The sequence below is a fragment of the Poecilia mexicana genome, unplaced genomic scaffold (assembly GCF_051168715.1).
Source record: "Poecilia mexicana isolate PSO_F unplaced genomic scaffold, ASM5116871v1 scaffold_6, whole genome shotgun sequence".
Taxonomy (NCBI): Eukaryota; Metazoa; Chordata; class Actinopteri; order Cyprinodontiformes; family Poeciliidae; genus Poecilia; species Poecilia mexicana.
The window spans coordinates 32143358-32168160 of NW_028263375.1; the positions used below are offsets into that span (position 1 = coordinate 32143358).

The window sequence follows — 24803 nt, forward strand, 5'->3', positions numbered from 1 at the left end:
GTTGACTAAACATTAATTTTACAGAAGACTTCAAATGATTTCAGAGAGGGATTTTATAATACACAAATATTTTAGTTCTTGGCTATTGAAAACTTAAATCATATGTTATTGCTGTTTAAAGTATTTACAGACAATGGCTAATAAATATTGACAAATCAATTACTATGCATATACTTTGTGACATAAACTTTAAAAAATGTTGAAACATATCTGCCAAATAAAATAATATGTAAACAGCACAATTTTCTTTGAAAAAAGCATTTGCATCTTAAGTATAACCTAAAGTAATTTTTATTTCCAAAAATATGTAACAATCTTGTTCTTAATGCTGCTTAAGATTCACACACTGTCAAAGTTTTTGAGGTGTACATACTTTGTGTTTTGACTTATCAATAGGGATGTGCCGATCAGGTTTTTTCCTGCCGATACCGATACCGATCACCCATGAGGGCCGATACACCGATACTGATCACCGATACCGATCACATAATAATAATTATTATTTATTTATTTTTTTTAATCATAAACACTACCGGTTACATTATGTGGAAAAAGGAACCATGAATTCACCCTAATTTAGACAAAAACTTGTTTTTAATAACTTTTTTCAAGAAGAAAACTAAACAAAACAGGCATTGTGCAAATTGTACTGCTATTGATAATACTATCTTTAACAGACTGATAACACATGAAGGCTCTGAAGAGGCTAAATAATGCAAAGAGCCAAAATAAAACCTCTCAACATTGCCAAAAAAATTCAAGTATAAAACTTAACATTCAAAGGCAAAAACAGGTTCCATACAATAAACAATCCAGAGTTACTGAATGAAAACTTCCTGATAGCATGGCGGCTAGCTGATTACTGCTAGCTCTGATTGGCTGTTTCTGACTGAGCGGAGTAATTATGCAGATCAGGGAGGAGATCGATTATTTTTTTTAGAGATTATCTGTCTCATGTTAGGACAGCGAAAGTTTTAAAACGTATGTAAAATTTATTTTTTTAAGTTATATGCTGCAGCTTTAAGCAGAGGTTCGGTGTGAGAGTCAATACCAGGTGGAGCAGAAGCAAAGCTCCGTCTGTGAAATATTACTACCTGTAGCGTAGCAGCGGTTCAACAGAGAGCAGAACCAGCGTCTTACATCGCAGCTCGAAGACTTAAATAATTTTGCGGGTTGTTTGTTTAGCTTTCTGACCGTCATGCTAATCCGGATGAGTGTTTGTGGCTGTGCGCTGCTTTACCTGCTATCTGATCCTCCGTATGTCTTTTTTACTGCAGTGAGCCTCGATGTAGCCAAACTCTGTCAAGTATGGCACTGTTTTTATGTCGTATTAGCTTCGTTGTGTTGATGCATTTTGACGTGCTTCAATTTTCCGCCGCAACGCGCAAACTTCCCCATTCACTCAGTGCGTTATAGTTCCACATCGCTTAGGATTTGTTGCTGCGCGTTTGCGCAGTGAAGGAAAGAGGAGACCAGCTGCACAGGCAGGCTGCGAAATGAGATGATCGGCATCGGCAACAAGAGCCAATGATCGCCCATCACCGATCATGCACTTTTTCACGAAAATCGGCCCGATTATGATCGGTAACCGATCGATCGGCACACCTCTACTTATCAATATTCAATATTAGTGTAAAAAATTTGAAGGTGGTTTAACTTGAAAGTGAAAGTCCTCCTGCTATCTTGAAAATGCTATTGAAATGCATTTTGTAGCTCAGATTTTAGTCATTCTCTCATCTTTAAATAAGAAACTTTGAAGACAATGAACAGAACCAGAAACAAACACAGAGAAGCAACCTTCATGTATGCCACACAAATCTGTAATGAACTTGACAAATAATGAAAAATAGCAGATTAAATTTATTAAATAATAACAAGCAATAACTCTTTAAAACTGGTTAACAGGCATTTTTGGAAAATTACGATAACATGTTTTTTGAAAAATTGCATTATCTTAAATAAAACACTGAAAGTTATAGTTAAAGTTATAGTGGTTATAGCCACTATAACTTATGACATCCTGTGCACTGTCATGGAACCATGCTGAACATAATGTCACTCTGGAATTGTCAATATCTCATGTTGCCACTGTCACTAATATTAACTAATAAGTCAATATTAGTGAACTTACCCGGTTTAATAATCAATAGCATTATATTAAGGTCATTGTATGAAAATAATTATAATCCGGAACTGACAGGAGCTTGTCAGCACTGACATACCATGGCGACCTAGTGTCAGTTGTAGTGGTAGGTACCTAGTGGTAGCTATTATCAGCTGTTGCAGAAGAGGTCCCATCTGACATGGATTCAGTGCAGGAGTTGTCTTTCTCTGTTAAGTCTGAACCCCAGCTGTATATTTAAATATGTATGAGAATTATGTTTTAATTAAGATATATTTTATTTCTATTTGTTTGAACTAAAGTTATTCATATGCTACATTCTATCTGAAACAGATAGAGAATGAGGTTAGCAGCCTGTGGCACCCTTGGCCACCTTACCCAGTAGTAAGGTGGCACAAGTGGCACCTTACCCAGTGGTAAGGTGGCACAAGTGGCACCTTACCCGAAAGCCTGTGGCACAAGTGACACCTTATGGCAACTGTCAACATGTTTTCACTGAGGCTCTTTATTGGAAACTGAAATTTGAGACTATAAAAATATAACAGGGCATATTTGCTTTTTTGAGGGAACGCTTAAGAGGAAATGCAACACGTGCCAGATCCACCGTTGTTTTCATTAATTATAAATTCATTCATATTAAATTTGACACAGACGCTGTCACCAAAGAATATTCTATTCCTATTCTATTGTTTTCCCCACAAAGCATATTTAAATATGCTTAACTATGTATAATACAATAAAAAAAAACCTTTAAAATAAAATTGTTTATAAATATAGCTGTTTGTATAAGGTTTCCAGTAACAAAACGGCATGTTATGAAAGATTAAATGCTCAAATACGTCATTGTGCCTGTCCAACGTATAACGCTGAGTGGAGTGGTCGACTGCTCTAAAATGGCCGCCCTAAATCTCGTCAGCGAAAATAGGCGAGAGCAGTCCGTGAGGCGTGGGAGGTGCCAGTATAAGGTAACGGCAACCCTTGGAAGGTGCAGAAGTCAGCCAAAGTCAGCGACAACACTGACCACTAGCCCCGAAAACAGTGGCACTAATGGCAGGTGTCAGCGGAAGTGCCAGTATGAGGTGCCAAGGTCAGCCGAAGTCAGTGACAACACAGGCAGCTAGCCCCGAAAACAGTGGCACTAATGGCAGGTGTCAGAGGAAGTGCCAGTACGAGGTGCCGAGGTCAGTCGAAGTCAGTGACAACACTGGCAGTTAGTCCCGAAAACAGTGGCACTAATAGCAGGTGTCAGCGGAAGTGCCAGTATGAGGTGCCAAGGTCAGCCGAAGTCAGTGACAACACTGGCAGCTAGTCCCGAAAACAGTGGCACTTGTGCCGCGTAATGACACCTGCCACCGGAAGTGCCATTAGTAGGTGCGGTGTCACGATTTGCGCCTGCTGTCTCTCGCAAAGGGGGGAGGTGCTCGAGCACCCCTAGCCCCCCCTCCTCTCTGCACATGCCAGGTACAATGGACCTTACCACAGGGGCCGTGTTTCATTGGCTAACGCCATTTCAGTCACAGCGCAGCTACCACGTGCGTGACCATCTCACAAACACAAGCTACAGTAGTAAACACATGCTAATGTACATTGTGGACTAACAGACCGGCAGAAAGTTTTTGCGTCAGGACTCGAAAAAGAATGGTTCTCCACTGTCAGTGGGGTATCTGTTCAGGCGATGTCAGGTATCCTGATCGTATTTGTGGAACTAAAATTCACAGATTTCCAAAATCTGAAACGGGATGCCTTCCTTGGATCAAAGCTTGTGCACGACCGCATTTGCAGCTCAACCATCGGATCAATAAGAACAAAGGAGTGTGTGCTGGTGTAAGTGTTATTGCTTTGCTTTCTTTGTCTTTAGTGAATGGGGATATTTTGAGTGATTGTTTATCCATTTGAGATTCTGCTTTACAGCTTCAGTAATACAAACATCCATTATGAAAACCTTTTAGCCAAGTACAGCATAATGGCAGTACTGATACAACTTCTACACCTTGAAGCCTGTCTGTTTCACAGTCTTACGTTAGCTGAACAGATCAATATGCAATGTGTACCGTATCTGACACACATTAAAGATTTTATTTTTACTAAACTGCAATCGTGTTAGCCACGCTAGCACCGAGTACAGTGTATCAGGCCTAGGCACACTCAAACATTTGCCAACAGAAATGACTGATTTCAAAAGTAACCCTCAAACTCATGAATACCCGACTTACCCAGCCTTGCAAGAACAATAGGCATCAGTGATCTTGTCCACAGCTATATTTATGCTGAGGGTGTGAGGATCTGTCTTTTTCCTCATCGACCGGTAGCATTTCGCTGTGACGGCACAATGTTGGAGGCATCGCATGGCTCAAACACCTTGATGTCGTCCAAAAAAGATGACATGAACTTGTTGGTTCCCCTGTCCATTGTCGTGGCTGATATTTTGTGAAAATCCGTCAGAAATGCTGCACTAATAGACTCAGAAATACTCTGCAGAGTCAGTCGAAATGAAAGACGCAATTTTTACATAGAAACTAAGGTCTTAGGCTTTGTTTGTGAGACATGCAGCCACGTGGAATTTTCGAGGGCGTTTCTGGGCGTAGCTTGGTAAGGTCCATCCATCCTGGATCATGGGTCAGGGAAGGATGGTTCCAAAAATCTGATTAATCAGATTTGAAATAAGATCATCACTGGGGTTGAATGATGTTAAAGTATTAGAATTTGAGGGCTGATGGCAGTAGGGCCCATGCAAAATGTATTTCTTAATTTTGATTTTAACCCTACAGAGCCCTCCAGGGGACATGGACATTTTTTTTTCTTTTGCGTTCCCTCACAAAACCTTTGCGTTCCCTCGCAAAACTTTTGCGTTTCCTCACAATAATCTACTGATCAGTTCATGCGGCATAATTGAAGACTGTAAGCCTTTCTTACGGTGGCCGCCGTAATTTCTGCTTTAATACAAGGTTATGTAAGGTTTTTCCATGAATGTTAATATCTCATTTTGAAATATCTTACATTTTATATCTTTTTCTTTAGTATAAAAGACACCACAAACCTATGATATAAACAGAAACTTTCCGTAAGTAGGAAATAAATAAAAATACATCCAAACTATTTGAACTATTTCTGAGTTATTATTGCGGGGTAATAAGTCATCTTATTGTGTCTCTGTTGTGTTCGTATTCTGTTTAAAAGGCTGCTTTCAGTGCCGTTCCATCTTAGCCTTAACAGACATAAACATGCAGTAAATAAATCGATTTTCAATCAGTTTTCTGCACCAAAGAGTTAATAATAATAAACAAATTTTCACTGAGGCTCTATAAGAGCCATACGAATGAAATAAGTAATGATTGATAATCAAAATGGAATAAATCAATAATTGTGACAGATCAAAGAAGAGGTTTGGAATTGATTGATACACGGACAAATGAGATTCCCCGAGTTAACCCAGTGCGGCCCTCTACCACCATTAGTCTGATGTGTTTTATAATAATAAAACATGTTTATTATTATTAACGCTTTGGTGCAATAAACTGATTGAAAATCGATTTATTTGCTGCATATCTGTCTGTTAAGGCTAAGATGGAATGGCACTGAAAGAAGCCCTTTAAACCATTCAGACGAACACAACAGAGACACAATAAGATGACTTATTACCCCGCGATAATAACTCAGAAATAGTACAAATAGTTTGAATGTATTTTTATTTCTTTCCTACTTACGGAAAGTTTCTGTTTATATCATAGGTTTGTGGTATCCTTCTTTTTGTACTAAAGAAAAAGATATAAAATGTCAGATATTTCACAACGAGATATTAACATTCATGGAAAAACCTTACATAACCTTGTATTAAAGCAGAAATTATGGCGGCCACCGTAAGAAAGGCTTACAGTATTTAATTATGCCAGATGAACTTTTCAATAGATTATTGCGAGGCAACGCCAAACCTTTTGCGAGGGGACGCAAAAGTATTGCGAGGGAACGCAAAAGAAAAAAATCCCCATGTCCCCTGAAGGGCTCCGTACTCTTCCGTAGCTATATTTTATAAAGGAAGTATATTTTGATAAAGGAAATAGAGCATACATCTGTGATAGCTTTTCATTTGTGAACGGGTAGGATATTCTGATGAAGTGGTATTCTTGTGGTTTTGTCATATAAATCGTTCCAGTTCTACGCTAAGCATAACTCCTAAGCTTCCACTTCAGTCCCGTCACTCAAAGAATGTTATCCGATTATGATATTTAACATTTACACAACCCGCGATAGTTTTCAGTTTGTAAACATGACGGTAGCAGTTTTAGACATGTGGCACCAACAGACATGGCTATCTAGCTGTGCTATGGTAGTGTTGAGAAAATAAATTTAAAATAAGCTAGTTTTAAAACTTAACATGTCTTGATTCAAATGGCCTAGTTGTGGTTTTGAAATTAGTAATGTATTCTGACTTTTTGACCTTTAATTTACCTGTAGTTCCAGCAGATGGTTAGCTAGGATCGTTTGAACTGCCTTTTGTCTGTGTGGGAAAACAATACAGTAGAAGTTCTAGTTTTTCACACTCATCTGTGAAAGGCCGTAAACACGGCAGGGGTTTCTGTCTTGAGAGAGGGTCAGAGGTAGCTCCTGGTTGGATGAGCAAAGATACGCCTTATTTGAATAAATTAAAGATAAGAATACGCCTTTTACTATAAAACTTTCTACACAGAAGTAACACATTAGATTTGCTCTTGCAACTCTCCAAAGATGTCTTTGCACGTCTTTGCTTTTCTTTCTTCTTTTTCCAAGTCTGTCAGGTAAATGAATGTATGTCTCCGTTGTTCTGCAGTTTCTGTGTAAGTTTATGCATCGTCTTATATTGGATTAAACTCTGTAATTCTGTGACGTCAACACGCATTGTTGTTTTCCTTGTGGCCACACGTGGCTTGCCAGGAGGACCTGGGATCCAAGAGGAAGAGAGAGCCAAACTTTTTCCAAAGTTAACCAATTTAGATATCCTTCCTTAACAGTAGCAAAAGCTGATGAGGTAGCACTGATAGTCAGAACACCAGACTTTTCTGAAAAGGTCAGGGTATGGCACCGGATAATTAAAGCCCAGCATCACTGATGCAAACAGTGAGCCACTGGCGCTAAGAAAAAATAAAGAACACTTTGCATGTATTTAATCTGGTTCTTCTGCAACAGTTTCTGCATTAAATTTTTACACAAATAAAGCATTCATTGACAACTTAACAAAACAAATCACCTTTTCAAATGCAATTCACGCTTTTACATTAAAATCTTTATCTTTTGCAGGGTGTTTTTCTGGTCCATATTCAATGTTATAGGCTGATAAGATTAACAGTTACATACATGATAAGTCAATGTCCATTTTTAATATGGGTGGTTCCTGTTATTGTTATTAGATCATGTTTCGGCAGCTCTCACAAATCAATGTTAAGTTTATCATCATTCTCAGAATCATCTGCTGGATCATCAAATTTAACACCAAGACCACTATCCAGATCCGTTTCTGCAAACAAGACTTTTCTGCTGTCGGACAATGGCTTCTCATCTTCCTCATCGCTGTGTTCATCTTGGTTTTCTGGGATGATAACCACTTCCTCCTTGGCATTGGGATCAATGTCCTCCTTAAACCAGACAGACTTGTATCCCTCTTCCACTCGTCTTTCTTTGGTGAGGATGGGTTTCACCTCTTTTTCATTGTCAGCCCTATCTGAACCACTGTCACTGGCGTTGTCAGGAAATTGGGTCCGTAGTCGTTCTGAAGAGCTCTGGTTCACTTCTTCGGAGTGAATGTTCTCTACTGGCTTTGGTGGATCCCAACTAGTCAATACGCTTCTTCCCTCTGGACCACCAGAGCCTGTGCTACTTCTGTCATCATCGTTTTGGAAAGCCTCATTTGTGTATTGAATTCCCTCTTTTTGATTGGCTTGACCCAGCTGTGCAAAGACAAAAACGGTAAAGCAGAGTTGAGTCCCTTCACATCAGCTTTTCGGTTTGTGAGCTAGTGACTTGATTTTTAGTCACTGTGCCACTAAAAATGTTTTCCTTGATTTTTTGTTTGTAAAATATGTTTTAGTGAGTGGTTCATGTTGAAGTCGTCATAGTGAAAGTAGCAAAAACTGTAAACTTGAGGCATAACAATGAAAGTCATAAACATAATAAAGAGTAGACCCCGCATTGGCTGCTTGGGCGTAGGAAATACGGCGGTCATCTTGGAGAGGTCGTCCATCCTGCTTGGCTAACTAAAAACAGCAGAAGACTCCTCAGCACTGCGAGATAATTTTGTTGAAATGTATGGACTCTTAACATGAGGGTTTGAAGAATAACTTTGGTAACACTTTATTTGAAGGGGTGTGCATAAGACTGACATGACACTGTCATGAACATAACATAACACCTGTCATGAACATAAAGAAGTCTTTATGAATGTTTATGACAGTTGTCATGAAGTGTCATTCGGTAAATAATGACACTTTTAATGCAAAGTTGCTCTAAAAGTTGCATTAAAAGTCCTTTAAAAAAACCCACCTTTGCATTAAATTATAATAATTTACAAAATTTATACAATGTTGGCATTTTTAATGGACAAGGGTATATATGTGTGTAGTGTACATGTATATATGTGCAGAGTATATATATATATATATATATATATATATATATTGTCGAGAAAAGTCGAGCTCAGCCCACTTCCCCATGCTGGAGATTTTAGTTTAATAATAACAATAAATAAAGTTATCTTTAAAACTGATTACACAGGTGACATCAAGACCCAACAGTATAGTCAGACGGTAATAAAATTAATCTGGTTGTGTGTGTTGTTATTGTGTCCTGCAAACTTTGCTTTAATTCTACTTTTTTCTACTTAATCATAAAAAATCATAATCAGGCAGATAGAGAGTCATGTAACAGGAAAAGCAGGTTTCCTGGAAAAAGAGGAAGTTTCCAGCCTGCAGCGATTAAAATAGTTCAGACTGCTCATTTTGAGCATTAAAGGTTTAAGGAATAAAATCTAAACATTTTGAGTAATTGGATAAAACCCAGAGTAAAATACTTAAATTAATAATGATAACTTATGATTAAACCAATAATTAATATTGGTTTAAGCAGTGGTTGATGTTGGTTTGATTATAAGAATATTTGCACTTACTCTTAAACTTATGGAAGTACTTACAGGTGAAACAAGTAACTTTAACATGGTGTCAAATAATTAGAATAATGGATTATTCTTGGTTTATTTTCAGAAATGTCTGTAATAACACATCATGATTATAATAAGGGTAACTAATAAGTAATGGTTATTATAATATAAATGAATGCTAAATCAGAGAAACTAAAAGGTTATACATGTGATTTTGACATTGAACTTGAAATGATGTTATGTTGATGTATTGATAAGAACACATGTAATCAGTTTTATAAAGAATACAATAGATAAGTTTAGTTATACTTTGATGAGTTTATGTGAGTACAAAAGTTGATTAAAGTTCGAGTGTCACAAATAGAATTGACGGGGGTGAGAGAACAGTCAGTGTGGGAAAACAGGAAGTGAAACTGTGTAAGATGCACATAGGAAACAGGTGCAGATGGAAGAAGAAGAACTGAGAGTGCAACTCGGAAAGAAAGAGGGTTAACTAAAGGTTTTTGTTAACCATGGAAAATGTTGACGAGAGGAAAGTTGTGTGGGCCTGGGGTCAGTGACACGTAGGAGATGGAAAAAGCAAAGATAAGGGAAATGAATGGATGCAGAAGGTATAAAAAGATACAACACAGGAGGATCGAGGTTCTTTGTTCCGCAGCGTTCGAGTCGAGCAGATGGAGAAGCAGAGTCAGATGAGGCCTGAGTAAAGACACCCCGGGATGACTGCTCGCTGCCAGTGAAAGGGACAAGATCCGTTTACCCACAACCCGGGACTCTGATTCGACTGTGGCCTCACGCTCAACCCAAAGGATTACATCGATGCTGCAGTGGACATGGGGAATATACCAAGATCCTTTTTGGATAACGAACTGAGTTCAGAGAGGATTCTCACCAGTTCAACTTTGGATTTATTCTGAAAGGATTCTGCCAAGACAAAGACAGGACTCCATCCATGGACGTTAAAGTTTCTTCTGCCAAGATCGTCTCTGCATCTGGGTTCGAGTATTACTGCCTCCCCCCAAAGCCTCTATTTAGATTAAGACACAGCGTAGGGATAGAAGTAGGAGTAATTTCAGATGATTCTTAAAAGTTTTAATTTCTTATATTCTTTATTAAAATGCTGTATGTCTTTTTCCCCTGCTAAAGCTTGCTAATAAAATACTAAAGTCTAATTTGAAGTTGTGGACAGTTAAATTAATTGAGTCATCTAGATTTAATTTCTCTGGTCAATGTAAAATTAATGTTTATGGTCCTAGTAACTTATGGTGGCTTCTTACGTTCTTTAGTTCAGATAAATAATGTCCCTGGGACTTATTCCTAGTCACTAAAATTATCCAAGTCGGTTACCAAGTGCACGTTAATTATTAGGAGATGAGCTACCGTGAACAGGTGTGGTTTATGAGTTCGGACATCGGCGGGGCTACTCCGATGTCTGGGCTATGAACTGAAGCGGGGCATAACGTCTGGATGAAGGTAGTTAGAACTTGGACGAGTCATCTCCGCTCCCAGCTTAAATAAAAGTTCTCTAAATTCTTATCTGCGGTAATACCCGAGAATTGGAGTCTTTTCGGACCCGTGAGACGGAGAGCTGGTCAGTAGTCAGTCTGCTGGAGTGGGGAGGAGTTAAGGGCGTGGCTGAGTACTGAGAATTAACAATATATATATATATATATATATATATATATATATATATATATATATATATATATATATATATATACAGACATCTCAGTCCAGAAATGTGCAGTTCTAGGCACAGCCAAGATACTGCGCAGAACCCTCAAGCTCCCAGGCCTCTGGTAGAGGACCCGAGCTCAGAGGATGAAAGAGACCACCCACGGAGGGTGAGAGGGAAATTTTTTTTTTTTATATATATATATATATATATATATATATATATATATATATATATATATATATATATATATATATATATATATATATTAGAGATGTGCCGATCAGGCTTTTTCCTGCAGATACTGATCACCCATGAGGGCTGATCACATAATTATTATTTATTTATTTTTTATCATAAACCCTACCGGTTACATTATGTGGAAAAAGGAACCATGAATTCACCTTAATTTAGACAAAAACTTGTTTTTAATAACTTTTTCCAAGAAGAAAACTAAACAAAACAGGCATTGTGCAAATTGTACTGCTATTGATAATACTATTTTTAACAGACTGATAACATATGAAGGCTCTGAAGAAGCTAAATAATACAAAGAGCCAAAATAAAACCTCTCAACATTGCCAAGAAGTTCAAGTATAAAACTTAACATTCAAAGGCAAAAACAGGTTCCATTACAATAAACAATCCAGAGTTACTGAATGAAAACTTCCTGATAGCATGGCGGCTAGCTGATTACTGCTAGCTCTGATTGACTGTTTCTGACTGAGCGGAGTAATTATGCAGAACAGGGAGGAGATCGATTATTTTTTCAGAGATTATCTGTCTCATGTTAGGACAGCGAAAGTTTTAATACGTATGTAAAATGTATTTATTTTTTTTTAAGTTAGATGCTGCAGCTTTAAGCAGAGGTTCGGTGTGATAGTCACTACCAGGTGGAGCAGAAGCGAAGCTCCGTCTGTGAAATATTACTACCTGTAGCGTAGCAGCGGTTCAACAGCGAGAGCAGAACCAGCGTCTTACATCGCAGCTCGAAGACTTAAATCATTTTCCAGGTTATTTGTTTAGCTTTCTGATCGTCATGCTAATCCGGGTGAGTGTTTGTAGCTGTGCGCTGCTTTACCTGCTATCTGATCGCTCCGTATTTCTTTTTTACTGCAGTGAGCCTCGATGTAGCCAAACTCCGTCAAGTATGGGATTGTTTCTATGCCATATTAGATTTGTTGTGTTGATGCATTTTGACCTGCTTCACCCCACGTGCTTTAATTTTCCGACGCAACACGCAAACTTCCCCATTCACTCAGTGCGATATAGTTCCACATTGCTTAGGATTTGTTGCTGCGCGTTTGCGCATTGTGAAGGAAAAAGGAGACCAGCTGCACAGGCAGGCTGCGAAATGAGAAGCAGGTGATCGGTATCGGCAACAAGAGCCAATGATCGCCGATCACCGATCATGCACTTTTTCACGGAAATCGGCCCGATTATGATCGGTGACCGATAGATCGGCACACCTCTAATATATATATATATATATATATATATATATATATATATATATATATATATATATATATATATAAAACACCCTGAACTGAAAGGATCATTTGTCATCCTTCCATGTTTATATATATATTCTCCAAGCTAAGATCCTGTGGGACTTCCAGATCCAGACAGACAAGATGGTAATGGCGAACCAACCGGACATTGTGGTGGTGGATAAAGAACAGAGGTAAGCCATTGTGGTGGATGTAGCAATACCAAGTGACCACAACATCAGGAAAAAGGAGCACGAGAAACTGGAGAAATACTAGGGCCTCAGAGAGGAACTGGAGAAGGCCTGGAAGGTGAAGACCACAGTGGTGCCTGTGGTCATTGGGGCCCTCGGGGCAGTCACCCCCAAACTGGAGCAGTGGCTCAAACAGATCCCAGGAACAACATCAGACATCTCAGTCCAGAAATGTGCAGTTCTAGGCACAGCCAAGATACTGGAGGAACCCTCAAGCTCCCAGGCCTCTGGTAGAGGACCCAAGCTCAGAGGATGAAAGAGAGACCACCCGCGGAGGGTGAGAAGGGAATTAGATTATTTATTATATATGTGTGTGTGTGTGTGTTTTGTTAGATGAAGTGCAGTTGATGAGTGCAGCATTTTTCAGGAGTGCTCAATAATCTGGACAGCAGAAAGGGAAAACTCTCCTTTATCAGGAAGCAACATCCAGCAATCACCCAATGTGCCTCAAAGATCTCTTGTTGGTTCTTTGCTTTAGCAGTGCTCTTGCCCTGCTACTCTTGGAGGGGGGGTTATGCTTTGCTTTTACTTACAGAGCTCCGAAACATGCTGGCCTCTTGGATCTTCTTCCAGGCTGCATTTCCCTTCCTCATGCGATAAACAAGCAACCCGATGACCAGCACACAGAGAAACAAAAGAACACCCAAGGTTGCCCCCAATGCAGCCATGTCCACAATTCCAAACTCACCAGATGGTCCCACTGCAACAAAAGAAAACATTACAAAAATGTTCTTAAGGATTGTTTGAAAGTAAATGTATTTGTGATCAGTGTGATGTGATTACTTGTGTTTAAAATGAACAAAAGAAATGGATTAGCAACAAAATGACTCATAACTCTGTCTTTACACTGGCCTGGACTATCCAACTATGACTAAAAAACCATGTAATGTGATTGGTTTGTTTTAATGTCAACAAGACTGTTGTTTGTCCAAGATGAAGGACATTGGTCTGAACAAGAAATGGGACCCAGTTTCATTTATGTTGGGATAACACTCTGAAAGGATCATTTGTCATCCTTCCATGTTTTTGTTTAAGGCGTTGAGACAAATGTTACAATGTTGAGATGTGCTTGCAGTTGAGACTCCTTCTGTGGGCCTCGTGGTGAAGATGGTGTCAGTTGACAAAGTGGAGTCACTGGTGGGCATGATCTCTTTGGTTGTCTCGCTGTCAGAGGTGGATTTCTCTATGGCTGTTGTGGTCATAGAGTCTGTAGTGCTCTGAGGCAAAGTGGTGGTAGAGAGACCTGAGAGGAGAACACACTTTGAAGCATCCATCCACCATTTTCTGTACACCCTTATCCCTAGTAGGGTCAGGAGACAGGACAAACAACCACACCCACACACCTAGGGAGGGAGAATTTAGAGAAACCAAACCAGAGAGTACCCAGAGAGAACCCACACATGCACAGGGAGAACATGCAAACTCCATGCAGAAAGCCCCCAGGCCTGAATCAAACTCAGAACCTTCTTGCTGCAAGGCAGCAGCTCTACCAACTGCGCCACTGTGCAGCCTCACTTTGAAGCATATTTATTTCAAATGCTTCACCTTGGATGTACTTTTGTACTAAAGTACTTTTGATATGTTCCAAGAAAAATGTGGATTTCAGATTTTTTTAAAAAGAACAAATGAACCTAATACTGATGTGCTGAAAGTCATTGACAGCAATGCAAGTCAAATAATATTGTAAGAAAAACCGTAAACATCCATACAGTCACATACTCCCCTGAATTTGGCTCCTTGTTTATGAGCAAGGACAGATTGTTATGAGGGCAGTCCAACCACAGAACATCCATTGTGAATGTGACCAAACACAAATGTCAAACATTCGCTTTGTTTCTTTAAGATAAAAGAAATACTGTTGTAGCAAGAATTTTTGGGAATATTCACAATGAGCCAATCAAAAGCCTAAGTGAAATGGGTAACACTTTATTTGAAGGGGTGTGCATAAGACTGACATGACACTGTCATAAACATGACATAACATCTGTCATGAACATAAAGAAGTCTTTATGAATGTTTATGACAGTTGTCATGAAGTGTCATTTGGTAAATAATGACACGTTCTGTGTCATTATTTAAAGTCGACACAGAAGGTGTCGACTTTAAATAAAGTTGCTCTAAACTTTAGTTGCATTAAAAGTCCATTAAAAGTGGCAACTTTGCATGATTTTGTAAATTATGATAATTTAATGCAAAGTTGGCATTCATAAAGACTTCTTTATGTTCGTGACAGGTGTTATGTCATGTTTATGACAGTGTCATGTCAGTCTTATGCACACCCCTTCAAATAAAGTGTTCCCATGAAATGTTTTATTTACTGGTGTTTAGACCTACCTAATGTCAGTTCAACTCGGAGCGCTGCTGTAGCTGTTTCATCATTAGAAGTGTCTGTTGCCACAACCTGGAACACATAATTGGAGTTGAGCATCCAATACAAAGAGATCCCAGTCAGCCTAGTTAAGATCCAACTTCCCTTAAAATTACCTGGAGTGATACTGAGCTCTGTGGCAGATCTTTGGTCAAGAACAGGTAGCCACCAATAATAGCAAAATCACTGCTACCTTCGATTGAGTAGGTGATGTTGGGGTTTATTCCCTGTTTGAAGAGATTGCAAAGATATGTCAAAACATTTATTGCCTTTATGGTAATGTCTGAGAAATTAGGAGATGAAAACAAGATGAGGAATTTGAACTAAGTCCTGTTTTGGGAATATGCTGAATGTTTATAGACATTAGGTCCTGCAGTGTTTCAGGAGCTGTCATCTTTTCAGAAAGGCATCCCAGAGTTGAAGAAAGTCTTCAAATGTGTTTTTGTGTAGAAAGTTTTGTGAAAACAGTTATATCATAGCTTCACTTTGACAGTTTTATGTGTGTCCTGCATAACTGGTGAATCTCTGTGGCTGCATTACAGTGCCCCATTGAGGCCTGCTGGAAATGATTCCATATTTATGAAGAGCTATTATGAATAAAAAAGTTTTGAAATTTTTTTTTATGTTTACAAGGCCTTTACAAGGGTTTCAAGTGTTTCCAAGAAATCCACAGACCGTGTTTCCAAAGCAATAAAGAAAAACTTCAAATTTCTAAAAGCAATGATTAAAAATGAAATAGTAACACATATCAGTTGATGCCCGAATCATGTTTTCTCTCCATTATAATTTCTCATTGTCAGTTCACATGTTATCCACCTCAGCCAGATGGAGTGTTGAAACGATTTACCCCAGCGCCAATGTAGTCCTCATCTGTAGCAATGATCTGTAAAGGCTGATCCTTGTTGGTCAGGTCCATTGCCATAGAGCCCACTGAAGTGATCAGAGCTTCATATTGAGTCTTCTGAAACTCTGGAGCATGAAGGCTCTTCACTTGGACACTGATCGTCACTGTTGTGGTTGCTAACTGATGAGTGTTTTTCGTCTGAGCAGCCTATATGTGAAACACATTCTGGTTAAAAAGTTTGTAAGATCTCAAATATTAAAAGTTTCTATGAGGAGAGACTTAAAAGTAAACTGGTGGCAGTGGTCCTAGAAGATCTTTACTACTTGAAAATGTGAAGTGATCAAATTAAATAGAGAACTGTGTTTATTCATTTTATTCAGGAATAAAATTACTAAATGCAGTATTTTTTTTATTTGATTGGTTCACAGTTTCAAAACATTGTTTGAATATATTTCTTTGTTGAAGTTGAAAATAGATTCACAGAATAATAGAGATGTATGTTATGAAAGTTGACTTTGTCATGAAAATGAATAAGCCTTCATGAATATTTATGACTGTTGTCATAAAGTGTCATTTGGTAAATTATGACACTTTTAATACAAAGTTGACATTATTCAAAATGTCTTTGTTATGACAACTTGACATTAACCAAGAAATCATTACTGATATCAATTTGTTATAAAAGTATTACTGATTGCACTTTAAAAATTAGGTATCTTTACGTTATTAAAGGTAAAGTTTAAACAGTAATGATTTCTTGGTTAATGTCAAGTTGTCATAACAAAGACATTTTGAATAATGTCAACTTTGTATTAAAAGTGTCATAATTTACCAAATGACACTTTATGACAACAGTCATAAATATTCATGAAGGCTTATTCATATTCATGACAGGTGTTATGCCATGTTTATGAAAGTGTCATGACAGTCTTATTCACCCCCCTTCAAATAAAGTGTTACCATTGAATTTACTGTACCAGAACTGTCAGTGCAATTTCCTTCACAACGTCTGTTGGCCTCAGCATGGTGATGTTTCCAGAGTTTGGATTAATCTGAAAAAGGCCGTCCTCATTTCCTGAAACACAGATTCAAGAAGCTACTTCCTCCTTCTGATACAGTCTGGCCATCAGAATAAGCTTTTTGTCACCAGTTTTGTAAAACATGCTCATGTGACAAACCAGGTCGCTTACCAGCAATGATGTAATAGGTAATCTCCTCTTTTATTCCAAAGTCTCCATCAACAGCATAAAGAGGTCCTGGCTTCAGAGGCAACACTCCAGTCTATAAAGGAATTTACAATATACAGGTATATCTTCACAAAGATTACATAAGGAATGGTAACTTCAGATAATTACAATAAAAATACAAAAGCAAAGCTGGCCAGATGAATGTATTGGAGAATACTTCATATGTTCTCTTTCATCATTTCCTAGGAAATGACTTACCTCTTGTTCATTTAAGTTAATTCTGCCAGTGTAGCCTGGATTCTGGCAAATCACTACTTCATTTATTGTATGCCTGGTACAAGGTTCGAACCATGGAGGTCGGTTGTCAGTGTCTGTGATTGAGATCATGATGGTTGTGGTAGCAGTGAATGATGGCCCTTCAGGTGGAGAAGTCAGAGGTGTATCCTTAAAAGTGAGAGAGTACCGTTAAGCCCAAAATTATACATACCCATGGCAGACCTCAAAATTATTTATATTCACTCATTTGAGAAGTTTACTTCTATTAGGAAATGATTCAAGCAGCTCTCAAAGAATGAATATGTAAAAGCTGGATCAGCTATGTAAGACAAAAAAAAACAAAAACAAAAACAAGACAAACAACTGAACTGTTTTCATTTACATTTTATTATAAAAATATGTTGAAAACAATTTATATCATTCTCAATAATCAACAGAAAATTGGCATTACTACAATTAGATCCTTCCTATAACCACTGAAAAGCTCTTTGTATGGTTGGTGTTTTGTTGATTTATCTTTGGTTATGAGCTCCAAGTATATGAGGTCTGAGGTATGAGTCTTTAGCTCCCTCTATTGCAGTGTTTCTCAATTCTGATCCTCAGAAATGCTCTGCATATTTTAGATGGGTCTCTGTTCCAGAACACCTGATTCAAATGATTGTGTGACCTCCTTTAAATGCCATCAAATGCCACAGAAGCCTGTTAATCACCCACTTATTCAAGTCAGGTGTGTGGCAGAAGGGAAACATCTAAAACACTCAAGGTCTTTGAGAAACAATGCTTTGCAGAGAGAAGAGCCACCTGGTGCTTAAACATGGTGTTTGTTAAAGACATTCCATACAGAAGTCCAATACCAAAAAACTGTTTAGGTTCATATTAGGAAAGCCATGCTTCTAGATCACCCCTTCAGGTCATAAAGAGGAGAGGTCTTTGCTACCTGGAGAAACTCCATAATCAACCTATTCTGTTGGGGGCCTGTGAGATTCCCTCCCTTGGCAAGTCAGAAGTAAGAAAGTACAGTTCCTCTCAGTGAGTTGGGTTTCAGAGCTCAAGCCAGAAATGGACACACCAAGGCTCCCGGCCAGTCAACTTGCCAGCCACCTGGGGCCTCATGTATAAACTGAATGTTTTGGCTCTGATGAAGAACATCGTCAATAGAGGGATTCGGCAGGCGCTTGTGTTCAGAGGCCATATTGTTCTGCTCAGACATATTGATGATGGTTTATTAGCATTTAGATTGTTCAGACGGATCATCCCAGAGCTCTGAGCAAAAAGGGAACCATGCGTTGCTGGTCCAATTGAAGCTGGACTGTTACTGGTCCATTTCCTTTATCCTTCAGAATGCATCTTTATGAATAGAGAACATTTCTACTCACTCACTGTAAAGAACCCTCTGGCACAATGTCTGTCTTTAAATCCCAACTCTGCTGTTCAAACAAACATTTGCACTTGGATTTCGTTATTTCCTTTTTGTTTTCTATTTGGAATTTTTTCTTTTTTATTTGATCTTATGTGGTTCTAGGACCACAGTTTGAGAAAGACTATTCTAGAGCAGTGTTTCTCAGTACCAGTCCTCAGGGACCACAGCCCTGCATGTTTTTGGTGCTTGTCTTCTGCAGCACACCGGGCCTGAATAAATGGGTGATTATCAGGCTTCTGGTGCATTTGATGACTGAGGAAGAGGTTGTGCAATTTTTTGAATCAGGTGTACTGAAAGAGAGACAAACATGAAATGTGCAGGGCAGTGGTCCCTGAGGACTGGGATTGAGAAACACTGCTCTAAAGAGTCATTCTCGTGTTCACAGCATATAGGATTTAAATTACACTTCTTCTTTTCCTTGCAACCGGTTTAAAGCTGCATATCGCCACCTACCATGTAGGGCGGAAACGCATAATTTTACATCTATAGATCTATGAAATGTGGAAAGCCAAACAGATAAAATTATTAAACTTTTGCTGTTGCAAGAAAACTGAATTTATGCAGTTTTTGTAAAATAGTGCATGTTTTTATTATTATTACTATTATTACTATTATTATTATTATTATTTTACAAACTTTAAAGGGGCAATATTTTCCAGGCATAATCAAATATCCATGTTATCTTCAGTTGTTATAAAAATGCTGCACATATCAAAGGACGTTTGACTTAGCAATCGAGTGGCTTGAAAATGGGCCTCTGTCTCTTTAAGAAGCTTCTGCTGTTTCCCACATGTTTCTCAATTAAACCTTTAACATCATTCTCATGAGACTGAGAAATTGTTTGTATGATAAGCTCAGGGGATATGCAGTTCCACCTAATTTTGCTAATTAGCAAACACTGAAATTAGCAATGCTCGCTAATTGTTTGCAAAAAGTTTTGGAAAGAATATGTGGCATTCTGCTAAGCTTATTAAGTGTTTTGGAGAAAACGGTCTGTTTCCTCAATTCTGTCTAAGCAATCCTAAAAACTGTAAATGTTTGGTGAAAAAAAAAAAAAAAAACTTACTTGGGCTCTCAGTATTAGTTGAACCTCTTTGACTTTATCATAATCAAGAGGTCTATTGACAAGGATTTCTGGCGTACTTTGTGACCTCAGCTTAAAGGCATCCTAGAGAAATCAAACAGCACAACAAAAATGCATAAGCTAGTTGCTACAATGGCATGGAAATATATATAGACATATTTAAAATAAACATCTTAAAAGTAAAACATCATACTAATTGTATCATACAGGTTCAGATTCAGATGTCAGCGTGTAGTAGAGCACAGGTCCATCGAGGTCAGTGGCAGGAAACTCACCCACAGAGCTGTCTATCTTAGACAGCTGGATAGAAACAGACCACAGAAAATGAAATGTTAAAGGTCAAGAGAAATCTAATTACAAGCTGTGTGTCCTCAACAGTTATTTGCATTCTGCAGATATCTGTCCAAATCTTACCTCTTCAACTTTTTCCTGATACAAATCCTTCTCAAAAATTGGTTTGTTGTCATTCACATCTTGCACAATTACCACAATAGTTTTTGAAATCTAGAAAAAAAAAACATTTAGATATTTTTTGTTCATTGTCTTCTTCCTGTGAGCTACTGTAACAGCAATTGACATGTAGCCACCTGTCAATCATTCTGGGGGGTTTGTCAGCACCTGACCAATCGGCAATTGCTATTTGTCCCGAAGTACATGTCCCTTATCTGGAGGAACTGAACCTCGGTCAACATTGCTGGGGTTCATCATTGCCAACCTCTGCAGTCATAAAAATTTCGAGGAATATAATAGGAAGTCATGGTTGTCAGTGGGGAACACGCAATCCTGACAGCCATCACCCAGAGTGTTTACAGGGCAGAATACAATTTATTAAATTTCCAAAACCCAAACGAGTCTGGAATAATGCAAGAGATGGATGAAGGCCTGCAGCCTTCTTTCTTCCAGTTGAAAGAAACTGTGATCGACAGCAACTACCACATGATTGTCTGAATAAAGGTAACCGGTACTAAACATCCCATTTTTTTACTTTTTATTTTTTTGTCATAAGGACACTTATACATGGGGACGGAGCCAGGGTCGGGTCAATTAATAGGTAATTCAAAAAGAAACAGAGAAAGAATACCCAAACACAAGTGTAGGTTTTGAAGGCAGTAGGTTGTATACCCTTTTTATTATTTCTTTTTACAACTATTTCTTTTATTCTTTCTTTTGTTTTTACCAGTAATCAAACTATGAAATTCTGTCTTCAAACATCTGGACCCATATTCTCAAAGATTCTCCTATCTTAGCCTAAGAATTGTTGCTAAGGAGTCCTAGCATAAAGACTGATTCAGTCAGCTGCTGAGAAACTGAGTGAAGAATCAACAGAAATTCCAAACTTAGTGTCGAGATGGGGTTGACCCCTTTGCTAGGAGTGACACTGTCTTCCTGGGACTGTGATTGGTTGATACACAAAAGAAAAAAAGATAAAAATACAAACATGACCCCAGCAAACAACTGATACAAATGAATCCGTCCTATAATCTAGACTGGGATAAAAGTGTGTTATGAACATTCAGTTATTGCCAATTCAGTTAAAATAATAATTAGGATGTAAATGAAGCACAATCAAACATGTTGATGGAGTGTGGCAATAATTTATTTATTTATTTTATTTTTTTTAAATAAATAAAAATAAATAAATTTTTGCCACACTGCATCAACATGTTTGATTGTGCTTCATTTACATCCTAATTATTATTTTAATTCATCACAGCTTCTTGCAATGCTTGATTTTCTGCTAGTGTAAATGTGAAAGTTGTGATTGCCTTCTTGTTTCTGGTGAAACATTTAAATACTTTTCAATTCAGTTCAGTTTATTTATATGCCATCATGTCACAACAAATGTAACCTCATTTTCCAAAAGAAGTCATTCCAGTTCAATCACACATACATTCCAATAAGCCCCAGTTATCAGTTATCAATAAGTGAATTAAATTATTTCTATGAATTTAAAATGTCATGTCCATAATATTATAGCTGTTTTTTTTTTTAACAATCAGAAAATAGTCTCACCGATCCACCTTCCAGAGTACATCTTATACCAAGAGCATAGGTCTGTGTCTCCTGTAAAACACAAACAAAAGAAACATTGACTCTCTCTCTCTCTCTCTCTCTCTCTCTCTCTCTCTCTCTCTCTCTCTCTCTATACGGCACAAAATTATGGTACAAATCTTGCACAAATTACCTCACGGTCCAACACTTCAGTCGCGATCAGCTGGTTTCCATTAATTCCAAATGGCACGTTTGCATTTGTAATGGCAATTGTCTCTCCAGGTGTGACTGAAATTGTTGTCACAACATCACCAACACTGTTGTTTTCTTGAAACTGCACTGGGCTTTCAAAAGAACAACCTGTTGTGAGAGAAGCATATTCAGCAGGGAATGATGGAAAGACAGTATATAGAATACTGTTACTGTGGTTACAGCAGTCTACAGCAGTTGTTTACATTTTACGGCAAAGTTCTTTTGAATGCACGGGCCCTGTCTAAGTTCCACTTAGAGGCCCCCTAGTGGCCCCAGGGCCCAAAGCAACTGTTTAGTGTGCTTTGCCTTGGGCTGGCCCTATCATTCATTCTACAGTAGATAGTTCCAGAAAATGTATTCGCCACTGTAAAGAAAAAGCCGAAGTACCCAGACAAGAACCCACATATGCACAGGAAGAACATGCTACTTTACCTTCTGAATGAACAAAACTGAGCATGCTTTTATTTTTGATATTTCCAACTGGAAGCATTTTTGTGACACAGTTTAAAGGCAAGAGATGGTAAGTTATGTTTTTTTTGTTTCCTAAAATATCCAAAATCATTTAATGCAGCATGTATGCCATCATTATATGAGGTTTACATTATTTTTTTTATGAGTTATTAACATCCCATAATGATCTATCAACATCACTGGTTAATAATCAAGCTCATTCCGTTAACAATAAAACATATGCAACAGCTGCAATCTGTAGCTCACATATTTGTTTTCTTTCACTCTTCATATGAGATAAAAATTGTTGCTAAGACTTGAATCTCAGACCATGTCAAGTCTTCTTGACATCTCTGATGGATAAATGGATAGATGATCAAAGTAGTTGGGTGATGCCAGAAGTCAGAGGAAAATAGCCAGACGGGTTTGAGATTATAGAAAGACATTGGCTCAAATGACTGCCTGTTTCAACTGTGGTATCCAGAATATAATCTCTGAACATCTAATAGCAGATGAGCTGCATCAGCAGAGGGGGACACTTGAGTCAGCTAAGAACAACTTAATCTACAACTCACACAAATGTTGCTGCAAAAATGAAAAAAATAAAACATATGCAACCTCTGAACTAAAACACGGTTTTTAATTTTGATTCAATGAAAATCTGAAAATACAGGAATTCAGACGTTTTCTTTTCAGCTGCTACATTTAGCTGGACTTATAAACAGTTCAGGCTGCTGGTGGCATAATAATCTGGAGGATAATTTTTTTCTCAACCCCGTTTGTGCCCATATGTACCAACTGAGCAAAGCTTTCTATGCCTTTATCAATGTTTTCCAACTTTTAAGTGAGTGCCTGGCATGTGGCTCTTACTCTGCGATGTGTCTTCTTCATGTTTTGTCCGGTCAGAAGCAGTGCTACACATCGTTTGAGACAATGAGTTTAAATAAACAGACTTCAGATAGAGGATGAGGAGACTGTGAATCAGAGCAACAAGGTCTTTGATTGTTCAAACTCTTTTCTGCTGGTGCAGAAGAAGATTTTGTACCAGGTGGAAAATAAATTTGACTTTGGATAGATAGCAGGGTTAATGATTTACTAAATGTTTCTGTCATTTAGTTGATGTGTCCTGATTAATCAGAATTGATTGATAATACTCTCTGAGGAATATGGCTTTAGGGGAGGAATATAAATACCTGAACACCTGACTTGCTACCATTCTTTTTACCAGATCTGGTAATATATTTCCACATATTACCAGATATATATTTGTGGCAATAAGTTACCACAAATAAATGTGGTAATATATTTCCACATATTACCACATATGTGGAAATATGTGGTAATTTCCACATATTACCAAGATTTCATCAAATCTTGGTAATATGTGGAAAGAATGCATAGACATTTAAAATTTACTTATTTTATTCAAGCTCACTAGCAGTAAATATCTCCACCCTTGGACTCTGTCCATGACATGCAATTTCCTGTTTCAAACACCGTCTTTATGTTGTTCCTTGTTTCCATTTTTTCATCTTAATGTACAAAATTTTGAAGTTCTAACTGATCTAAGGAACTTTACATCAGTCTTTGTGAATTAATGACCCATTAATAACCCTACTTGATTAACTGTGCATTAATCAGTCAGCCTTAAGAATAAATCAAATACAACAGAACTTACTTTGAGATGTGGCATTGGACGCCTGAAACAGAACCAGAAGTAAGCAGATGAAGAATTTGCCCACAGAAAGGTGTGGGTCAATACAGTCCATTTTTCTGTCTCTGTCCGCCTTGTATGAGCTGATCTTTGTGTGTCTCGTAGCTCCGCTTATCTGTGGGCTGTTTGTGCAGCTGCAGATGGACTTTTGCCCATCATAAAAATGAGAATGTTTGTTTGCCAGGAAACCAAGATACAATATCTGCTCCTTTGTCATTTGTTTGGCTGGACTAACAAAAGTAAAATATAACTTGAATTATTGGGTTCTTACATCTTCACACGATCCTTATCAAAATAGCCTCCCCCCTGAATTACATTTTTTTGAGCACAACAGAACAAACAAAATATGAATGTATTAAACAAAAACAAGTATTTACTCTTGAAAAATACATTTCTCAGTGAAGTTACAAAAATCTTCTTTGAAATATGTTTATATGTTTACTATGAGTCTGACATCTACTCCTAATAGAGAAACCAGTCACCTTTCTCGCTCAGTTCCAACATTCTTAGAAAGAGAATTGTGTATTGTGTATGTTAAAATAATTAACATAG

At 37.9% G+C, this 24803-nt stretch overlaps 1 protein-coding gene across 2 annotated transcripts; it reads right to left on the reverse strand.

The window, feature by feature from the left end:
• Positions 1 to 7245: 7245 nt before the first annotated feature.
• Positions 7246 to 24452, reverse strand: cdhr5b (cadherin-related family member 5b). 2 transcript variants are annotated; one of them, XM_014968015.2, is made up of 15 exons: positions 24216 to 24452; positions 22029 to 22195; positions 21857 to 21907; positions 20258 to 20347; positions 20051 to 20143; positions 19826 to 19927; positions 17322 to 17507; positions 17067 to 17157; positions 16854 to 16951; positions 15880 to 16083; positions 15149 to 15259; positions 14999 to 15065; positions 13719 to 13907; positions 13198 to 13364; positions 7246 to 8040 (listed from the first exon to the last, which is right to left on the reverse strand). In XM_014968015.2, the coding sequence occupies exons 1-15, from the start codon at positions 24304 to 24306 to the stop codon at positions 7522 to 7524; spliced, it is 2226 nt and encodes a 741-aa protein (XP_014823501.1). In that variant the 5' UTR covers positions 24307 to 24452; the 3' UTR covers positions 7246 to 7521. The 2 variants fall into 2 exon arrangements, with proteins under 2 accessions (XP_014823501.1, XP_014823502.1); XM_014968016.2 differs by lacking the exon at positions 13719 to 13907 and having other exon boundaries at positions 24216 to 24450.
• Positions 24453 to 24803: the final 351 nt, after the last annotated feature.